This window comes from Cajanus cajan, chromosome 9 (genome assembly GCF_000230855.2).
Source record: "Cajanus cajan strain Asha chromosome 9, NIPB_CcT2T_4, whole genome shotgun sequence".
Lineage (NCBI taxonomy): Eukaryota > Viridiplantae > Streptophyta > Magnoliopsida > Fabales > Fabaceae > Cajanus > Cajanus cajan.
Window position 1 is genome coordinate 11576008 of NC_138525.1, and position 10899 is coordinate 11586906.

A 10899-nucleotide genomic window follows, 5' to 3' on the forward strand; every position below is an offset into this window, starting at 1 on the left:
CAAATCCAAAATTGTCTAGGAAGTTTCTTAGTAGTCTTTTCTTTATATTTTAGGAAATGCTTAGGTTACCATTTAGGGTACTTTAGGCAAGATGTTTTAATTTGTAAAAATCATTCTTTCAATGGTATTAGTCTTAGTGTTATTACATTTTTTGGATTTCATTCTAGGTTATGCTTAGAAGAGGATCCTATCTTTACCTTTAGGGAGTTTAATTTCAATAGTTTAGTTTTCTTTGCTAGGCTAGATAGAAGGATTCCTCTTAGGATCCACATTCCATTTTCTTCCCATGAACATGTCACCTCTTATACATGGTATGTTGTGCATGTAGGTGATGATTTTCCTCCCATGAATCCTCGTGATTTGAGAACAAATCCTTTTCAAGAGGGAGGGGATGATGGAATCATGCCTAGAAAGGCAAGGGGTGACACATTGAAGGAGCCAAGAGGAGTTGGCTAGACATGAAGGATTGGGCCAGGCAAGGCTCGATGGGCCCAATGGGCTTGGAAGGCCCAAGTTGAGCTTTATGTGACACCCTTACTACCCCAACACATATATTGTAATAATGAAAACTTAACAAAAACAATTTTCAATTTCGGTAAAAGGGTTCACATGAGAATCTTCAAAATTGTTCTTCAATAACCACAACGATAAAAATGAAACGTGAGAGTTTACAAATGATTTTCAAAAATAATATTTACAATTCTAATTCCATATAACAATCTATGTCCTAAAGAAAATCCTCTGCCCCGATGTCACAATATTAGAGCATAACCACAACTCAACCGTCAGCATTCTAGATGTCACTCGTAGCCGGATCTTTCTCACCTAAAATATCCACAAATCGCACGGTGAGAAAAGAAAACATCTATATATATAGCACATAAGAAAACACAACATATTATCTCATTATAACTTAATATTCATAAATATTTCAACATATCGTATTTCAATCAATCATACATCGTCATCACGTCATAAATCTCAATCACACCAATCATCACAAATCTTGCACTTCACACTATGCCAAGGTCACGCTACCCATTTAACAATCTCAGGCCGTGCTCACCCCTGATATAACACTGTGCCAAGGTCACATTATCCCTATCCCAGGGCCGTGCTCACCCTTGACATGTTAACCAAGGTCACGATACTCACGTAACAATCCAGAGCCGTGCTCACCCCTGATATAACACTGTGCCAAGGTCACGTTATCCCTATTCCAGGGCCGTGCTCACCCTTGACATGTTAACCAAGGTCACGATACTCATGTAAAAATCCAGAGCCGTGCTCACCCCTGATATAACACTGTGCCAAGGTCACGTTATCCCTAACCTAGGGCCGTGCTCACCCTTGACATGTTAACCAAGGTCACGATACTCATGTAACAATCTCGGGCCGTGCTCACCCCTGGTCATAGGTGTGAAGAACCACAATCACATCTTATTCACATTCACATCCACATCCACATCCACATCCACATCCACATCCACATCCACATCTCAATTCCACAATACACACACAATCCACACAAAATGGTGATTCACATACCCCTCAAGTAATTCATCATCTAGATCATCAAATAATATAACAATAACATTCATAAACTAATATAACAAACAACAGAATTATCAATTTAATATAATTTTAACGTAAACAGTAAAATCCCCAATTGTTCCAAAATCTAACTCACAGACACTTTTCTACAATTTCGTTCTCCCTCTCAGATCATCATTCTTACAAATTATTAGCATATCTATAATCCTCAACACATACAGAATCTAATGGGATCCTCAATTTCTCAAACAGAAATCATCCAATTTTTCACAACCTAACTTACAGGCACTTTTCTATAATTTCGTTCTCTCTCCCAGAGCATCATTTTTACAAGTTAAACATATATTCGTAATCCTAAATATATATAGAATCACATAAGATAATTAATTCTCCAAACAGAAATAATTATAAAATTATTCATAACCCTAAGGGCTCTTCCTCTACCCAATTCCCTCATGTAACTCTACATATAAATAATCTCCTTTTCCCCCGTACCTGGATAAATAGGAACTCGGGCAGAACCTCCTCCTCTTTTTCCTTAAACAAGGATCGGAACTAAATCTGGGACAGATCCTCATCCTCTGAGTTCCTCTTGGTCTTCAGAGAGAAGAAGAGAAACGAAAGAGAGAACAGAAGAGAAGAGAGAGTGAGAATGAGAGGTGTGTAGAAATGAGAGGATTTGAGGCCTATTTATAGGATTTTTCGCCCACCTACCACTACGGCCCGTTCCAAAATCGGAACGGCCCGTTCTGGGCCCTTCAAACCTACGCAAATTTTTGAACTGGAACGGCCCGTTCCAAAACCAGAACGGCCCGTTCCCAATCCCAGCAGAACGGCCCGTGCTCCCTCCGGAACGACCCGTTCTCCAAACCAGAACGGCCCGTTCTCCCTCTGGAACGGCCCGTTCTCCAAACCGGAACGGCCCGTTCTCCCTTCAAAACAGCCCGTTCTGATTCTCAAAATTTGGGCCTTTAACTTATTCCAGAACGGCCCGTTTCACTTTTGAAACGGCCCCTTCTAGGCAACGAATTGGGCCTACGGCCCATTGAAAATTGGGCTGTTACACTTTACATGGGCCTATCTTGTTATAGCCATTTTTTTCTCATGTTTTGTTAGTATAGGTTCCATATATTTTGGTCTTGTATTTTGGACCACATAGAGTAGCATTTTTGAGCCATAGGCTTATTGGGCCTAGCTTTGGGCTTCATGGGCCTTTGGGCTTTTGGTACCCAATATTGGGCTCATTTTAATCCTTGTAATTTTCCTTTATATTGTATTTGATTGGCCATTGTATTTAGGCCATTAGATTAGGAATTTAGAAGGTTTTCAATATTAAGTCATTTAGGCTAAATCTAAGTTTCATTAAGATGTCATTTGGCATGAATTTAGGTCACAAATTTTAAAATTGTATGAGCTGAACATGTGCACCCTAAATACACATCAAATGACTCTCAAATGCAACTTAGATGATGCTAGTTGCCATAATTTTCGGATGTGCACATGGTACACCAAAATTTGAATTTCAAATTCCATTTGAAATTCAAATATTGGCGCCAAAGATGGACATTTGAATTTAGGCGCCACTAACTTGCTTATTTGGATTATATATTGACACCTTCACACTTATGTAATCACTTTGAAGATATATGAGAATTTTCTGAATTTACTTCAGCCAAAGTTCTCTTCCAAAGTCACCAAACTCTAAGCCTTAGCATTAGGAAAATCTACTCTCCTAGCTTGGCTGTGAGCTTTCTTATTTGTTTCTCTTGCTTGGATGCTTCCATCCTAGTCTAGGAAACACTTTTCCCTCATCTTCTAAATCAATCTCATTCCGGAATTCATCAAGGAGAAAAGATCCGTGATCATTGTTGAAGGCAAAGGAAGCACAACTCTTCACTTCACTTACCTACTCCATCATTAATGAAGGGGAAGGAAGAGATAGGAAAGAGAAGGGAGAGGAGTTAGAAATTTTGTGTAATTAATAGAAGGAAAGGAGAGGAGATAACTTTTTTCTTGTTAAGTTCACATGGGAAGGGGAGGGATTTTAAAAATAAAATTACTTTTGTATTCTCATAATTTTAAATTAAATAACTTAAATAACTAGGAATATTTTGGATATTATATTAAAAATAAATTAAAATTTCTCTTCTCTCCTTCAAATCTCGTAATTGGAGGGGAGCTAAAATTGAGCTAAGAAGGATTTTGCTCCCTCCTCTCTCCTCCTAAAAATTGAACCAAGTAAATAAGATTTTTTTTAAATCCTTCCCCTCTCTTTCCTTTCCCTCCATTCTCCTCCAACCAAAAACCTTGATAACTTTTTCTAATTTGGAAACAAATATAGTTCATGCAAAAATCAAAGAAAAACATAATTAACAACATATATAATAAGTCTTATGATTTACGTAAGGTTTAGGATTTAAGATTTAGTAAAAAAAAAAAAAAAACAGAGAACTTATTAACTATTATGAGAAGGAAACTTCAAAATTAATTTAAGATTTTTTTTAAGAGACAACAACTTTTTTTTTTGAAGATAAAATTGAATTTACTAGAATATCAAACTTCACACAAGATGTGTCAATGTTTAATGCAAGCATACATGAGATCAATAGAATTGACTTTATATCCACAACATTCACTATTAAACAAAGAATTTCTAATGACAAGTGTTTTAAACATTCCATGTTAGTTCTGGACCCATCATATTGTAAATAAAAAAAATATCTAGACAATTGAATATAATATAGGGCTATTTAATTCAATAATCCTATATAATACATTACATGTCTCAATTTATGTCTACAATTTGTGGTAAACTAGAGTAACACCCAAACAACAATAATATATATGATAAACTATGAACCATCAAACATTTTGCTTATGTAGACAATGTTAACAAACTAAAATCAATGTCATAAAAAGAATTTAAATTTCATACATATAATGTAAATTAAATATAGATAAAAACTAAAGTAAACAAGTTCATAAATAACTAAATAAAGCATTATGCAAAGAAATTTCAAAAAAGCAAGTTGCCTGAATGTCTTCCAAATCTTCATTAGTGAATGAAGTGAAATATTTGAATATCTATAAATCAAAAAATAGCATAAATTAAATATTAGCCGATGAATAAACAATCAAATGACACAAAGTAAAATAAGTAAATTTATTTTTATGTATTACCTCTTTCCTTGAGACCATAATATTCCTAGAGGTAATGGTCAGTTTATGCTTTATCACATAATAACCACACTCATAGTTACTTGGTTGATTTTGGAAATTACAATTTAAATATGAAAAATTATAATATAATTTAATTTGTAATTGAAGCTTTTTCCGAGATATTAGGAGAAGCCTCCACGACCTTACTAGTACCAGAAGATCTCTATGAAAATAATTCAAATTAATAATGAAGAAATTTATGATAATTAAAATATATTAAAAATAAAATGTATTCAAATTATAAACTCGCGAGTCAATTAGGTACTTAATGGACAACTCAGTAGTTTTCTTATGTAATGAACATAAGAAAATCATGAGAAACTACCAAGGAATAATAATAAGAAGCTACCAATGAGTCCTATATTTTGTAACAGTATTAGTAACAAATAAGTTATTTTAAAATTTAAATAGAATTAAAATTTGTACATACCTATTCAAGTAAGGTGTTAATTACACCTCTTTGCCTCCAACTCGAAACCTCTCTATAAAATATTGTTGTACCTCTGTATCTTTATTCCTAATAGACTAGATGGAAACAGGGTCAATGAATCCAAAATTAAATGCATCATGTTCCAGGTAGATGCCATGTATGTTGAAATCCAAGCTCACCAAGAAGTGGGGTTGGATTGGTAAATAAAAATATTAAACACATAATAGAAAATTTTCTCCCTTTTTATGTTTTAGAAAATATCTTCTTGAAATGTTATTCTTGAAAATATTTTTTAAATATTTCAAAATTGTTTTGTCACTTGAAGAATAAAAGATTAATTACTTTGTACAGAACAATCAAACAAGATTTCAAGAATTATAAAGCAAAGTAAAAAATTAACTAGATATGGAGAGAAGGGTGAAGAAAATCACACAAGAATTTATATTGGTTTCCTTTCCTTAGAAAGCTACATCCAATCTTTTGTAATTAACCTAGATTATAGGTGATCCACTATAAATAAAAATGTATTTACAGACCAAGTAAGTTGATCATGACTAGATCATAGGCATTTTTATAACCCCAATAGAAATTCTTGGCTTAAGCTATTAGGGGACCCTACCCTAACCTGTAGACTCAAGCACATCTATCTTGAGATACATTATTCTTACATGGAACTCAAATTCCTAAAAACAAGAATTATACTCGATTGTTTAAAGAAATACAAAGTGAAACAAATTAACCTGAGTGTGAAGCTTTTCCCTTTGATCTTACACATTTCTAGACATTAAAGAAAAACTTTTTTTTTGGATATTGAAAACTTCAAATTAATAATTTTAAAGATGAATTCACCCTTTTCCCATTGTTGACACTCACATGTGTTTTTCTTTCTTGCATTCTCAAGTTGAAAACATATTTTTCTCTTAGAAAACTTTCACATGTGTTTTTAAACACTTATGAACTCATATTGAAAAGTGAAAGGTGTTTGGATTTATATAGAAAAATATTTGTCTCTTGTGTAATCAATTAAGTTGATAATGTAATCAATTACATTGATCATTGTTACAATCTAGATTTTCCAAAATTAGAAATATGTGTAAGGTAATTGATTACATTATCACTTAATCGGTTAAAATAGAACATTTTTCTTTTATAAGTATTACACATATCCTTATGTAATGAATGACTAAATTTTCATATCGATTACATATGAATCCTAGTCCAATGTTAGGAAAACATGACTCATCTCGAGAAACATGACTAAGGGACATATTTATAAACAATTCCAACACCAACTCTTGTATGTGATCAATTAATGCGTTAGTGTTTTGGATTTCCATAATACTATGTAATCAATTACTTCATTAATATAATTGGTTATGTTAGAACATTTTATGCTTGTGGAAAAGGTAGGTATTTATGTAATCAATTACTCTATTCTCATAATTGATTACATAAAGATTATTTATGAAAACTTTAACAATGACTTTTACAAAGTATTTTCTTACTAAAAGATGTAGTATTTGTTATCATTAAAACTTATAAAGCATGAGGGATCTAAGATTGTCTTTTGACTTAACAAAAACGCATATAAAATTGAGTGATTAGAAGTAAAAAAAGATACACACATAGGTATTTAATTATTTTTTTTCTTCTAAATGCCGATTATTAATAATAATCTTTTATCTTAACTTAAATGGTTTCTTATAAATCCAAAATATAATTTATCTATTCATAAATGTTTATTTATTAGTATTTCTGCATGTGCATTACACATCATAAATATTTATGTTTATATAATTAAAATTTATAATAAATATTTTATAAATACAAATTATTTCATAGTTAAATTTAAAATAATTTTTTAATATTTAAAATACATATACATTTTAAAGTAAATAATTTAAACTATAATATAAGATTATTTTCAAATAAATATAAATAAATAATTTAAAATAAAATATAGTTATGAAAGTAAAATAACAATTTTTTAAATGATTGAGATTTCCTTTTTTGCTTATAACAAGGTTTATGATATATAATGTATCTACTAAAATACTAATTAATTTTACATTACTAAGATAATAAATTTATATTAAAAGTAATTTTTATCAAATAATGCAAGAATGAATATTGGATTGTCTAATTTAAAAATAGTCATTATAATTTGTCACCAACATGGCATTAGCTTTTATTGGATATTATTTTTCCTTTCCTTACACTTTGGAAAGTTTCAGTTTGCTTCTTCCATAATTAGTGATGGATTATGGTTTTCGGACGAGACCGGTCTTCACCTTACAACTCTTCTTCCTCTCCGACAATTGACCAAATGTACCCCAATGTTGTCCCTCATTGCAATGGTTTTGTGGGCCCATCAAACCACCACCACTCTCCTCTTTCCTCTTCTTGTAAGTATCTCCTATCTTTTCCATTCAACATCTTCTATATTCATGAGGGATAAAATTGTTGTAGAAAATAAACACTTTAGATCTATTCACACAAAAAAACTCATAAATTTGAATTTTTCCATCGCTTTTACCACAAGAGTTTTTTCCATTCTAATTATTGATTGCATCATAGATAACTAACTATTTTTTCCTTATTTTTTTTCTTCAATTTGTAGCAGGATTGAGTATTAGGGTTTTCATAAAGCCAGAATATAGGATCACTCCACTGGTAAGATTTGCTTTAGTTCCCTATGATATTCATTTGAATTGATATGTGAAACATTTATGGAAATTATGGTTAAAAAAGTGTTAGTTCAACTATTTTTTGAGAAATAATATTTCTATTTTAGTCATTTATATAACACAAATGAGTAATTATTTTGGTCTTAACTTGATATGAGAAGCATAGACAACTTTGAGACATATTTGTTATTAATTTCCTTTTGTATCCTTCAATTATTATAAATCTATTAAAGAGACATTTACTCATCTATAATATGGATGTATTTATTGGTCTGTTAACAATAGAAGTTAGCCATGATAAAGTACTTCTTAATTATGTGTAATGTCATTAATTGTAACTACGACTTAAAGTTAACCATTTAATTCGAAGGACATTTTTTTAAAATAAAAGTTAAAAATGTTATAATATTAATTAAAATTAACTAACTTAGAATATATTGAGATAGGTTTTAAAAGACAAAGTTTTAATTAGTAGTAAAAAATGTTTCATAACGTGTCTAACTATAACTTGTTAGCCTCTAATCCTCAATATTTGTACATGCACATATATCTGCATTTAATTGTCTTTTAAACTTTCACATTTCTTCTGCGATGCTCATGTGGATCTTGTTTTCATCAATGATTTACCCTTTACACTTTTTCTTCATTTTAATACAATAGAAAGTAAAGTTTTGTTTCCATCCTTAGTTCTTTCTTGTACTAATATTCTTTCCTTGAGTATTAATCCTATGATGGCTTGCAACTTAAATGGTTTTGCTACTTATAATACAATTCTTATTGACAATAATTAGCTTTTTTGAGATTTTTTTTGTTCAACCTTTTTTTTCTTTTCATTTTCCCATTATTTAGATGGTAAGATTGTTGAAAACACTTCATTTCTTGACTTTTAATTTATTTTGTTGTAATGAAATGTTTGAGAAATTTGGGAAGATTAACAACATTGCATAAAAGGATACAAGCTTTGTATCATTGGCTTGAGTCTTTTTTAACATGTTTAGTTTTTTCAATGTTGTAGCCCCATTTGTCATCACATTCTGGAGATATTCCACGTAGTAACTTCCAATTTGATTTTGGATTGGAGAGGAAAATTCTTGATGAGGCAAATAAGGAAAATCCAAATTGGAGTATGTTTGATATCGAAAATATTCCAACTAAGGCTACTAAATCAACATCACCAAAGGTAGCTTCTTGATTTGGAGTGAGAAGTTCTAATTTGTGTATTGTATGTGTAGCTTGCTTAATTATGTGTATTTGGTTTTTCAAAATTTATAAAACAGACTTTATAGCTTTATTATTCTCTAATTCATGATATGTTTAATATTAAATTGTCTTTATATATATATATATATATATATATATATATATATATATATATATATATATATATTTAATTCTTTTCATTTACAGTTGTCAAATGGTGTTTTGTTTATAGGTTTCTGTTTCAGATCCTATTGTGAGCAAATATATTGCCATGGGACTAAGTCGAGAAGCTATTCCTATTGCTGTCGCAAATTATGGTGATAATCCAGTCAAGGTATGTCATTGATCCTTATATATCTGATTTTGGATTTATTATTAAAATGACAACTCTACTAAAAGATATGATCATTAAGTTTCTGAATTCTCAGTAATAAGATGCCAAATATATTTTTCTCCCTGTTGGACATGCTTATCAAATGATTTTTGAAATTCTAGATTATAAACTAGCATGACTTAAATAGTTTTTCCCATTATGGAAAAGGTTATCCTCCAAATGTTTCTGTGAACCTAATGATTTTATGTTAAATTATTTGTTTCTCCAATTACAATATTGACTAAAGTAGTCTATTTAATAATTATGTAAACACTTTTAACAACTTTTCCTATGTTGGGAAGGTTGAAGTTTATGTTTACATTATTTAAAAATGTCAAATGCTTAATATATTATGTGTTTTATGCTTAATGGTCTATAAAATTTTTCCAGCATAAGTAGATTAGTAATTTTGACCTAATTTACATTGAGAAATTTCTACCTATCACAGTGACTTTGCTTCTAATAAACTAATATGTCACCCCCAAAGGAAATTTTTTTTGGAGCTTTTACCTTATGCAGTCATTTGTTAGATATTTTGAACCTTAATTCCAACATTTTTCACTATCATTCTTTTAACAAACACTATAAGGATTAGTAGACAAAAGATGTGTCACAAACTTTGATGCTTAAATAAACTATTAACTTATTGAGTTATTTATTTGAAGATTCCAAAATTCGCCAAGAGTTATACCCTTCTACGTGAAATGGGATTTTCGTCCACAAGCGTTGTTGAAGCCTTGGTTATGTATGATAATGATACAGACAAAGCATTGACGCATTTCCTTAATGGTTCATCATGAAAATGCTTAAGCATATTTGTGTGGGTATCATTTATTGATAAATAATACATTGGTACCTTTATACAACGATAAAAAATAGTCAAATTTAGGGATATTTGTAAATTTATTTTCTATGAAGTTATTTATTTTTTTAAAATTATGAGGGAGACGAGAAATCTGAATAGTTTAGAGATGCTTTTAAAAAGAAGAAATATAACCATATTATGTAGTTTTATTATTCATGTATATTTGTTATATGTATTTTGGCAATGTAATATTGTTTTTATTAAAAACTAGTATTCTTATTGTTATTTTTTCTATCATAGCAATATTGTGCATTATGATAAACATAAAAATTGAGGTGTTTATGTCATCACTAACCAAGATATCAGAGGGACAAATTTCAAAAGAACTTGTTATGTTGGGTGTTGAATCACTTGAAATGATTTTAGAGAAGATAGGAGTAAACTTGAATGACACTTTTTCTAGTATAGAATTATAGAAAGGAAACAACATCTAGTATAATCTTCATAATAAACATGTCAAGTGAAACTCCTATAGATTTGTAACTTACAAAATAATATCCTGTGGTTTTTAAATATATCATTTAATCTCCACTCATAATAATTAGTAATATACTTTTTTATTATTTATTCC

The 10899-nt window shown here is 30.3% G+C and overlaps 1 protein-coding gene across 1 annotated transcript; it reads left to right on the top strand.

Moving 5' to 3' along the window:
- Window positions 1-7102: 7102 nt before the first annotated feature.
- LOC109789572 (uncharacterized) lies at window positions 7103-10899 on the top strand. Its single transcript, XM_020348551.3, has 5 exons — window positions 7103-7608; window positions 7824-7876; window positions 8906-9070; window positions 9323-9424; window positions 10129-10899. Exons 1-5 carry the CDS (start codon window positions 7467-7469, stop codon window positions 10261-10263), a joined length of 597 nt encoding a protein of 198 aa, XP_020204140.1. The 5' UTR covers window positions 7103-7466; the 3' UTR covers window positions 10264-10899.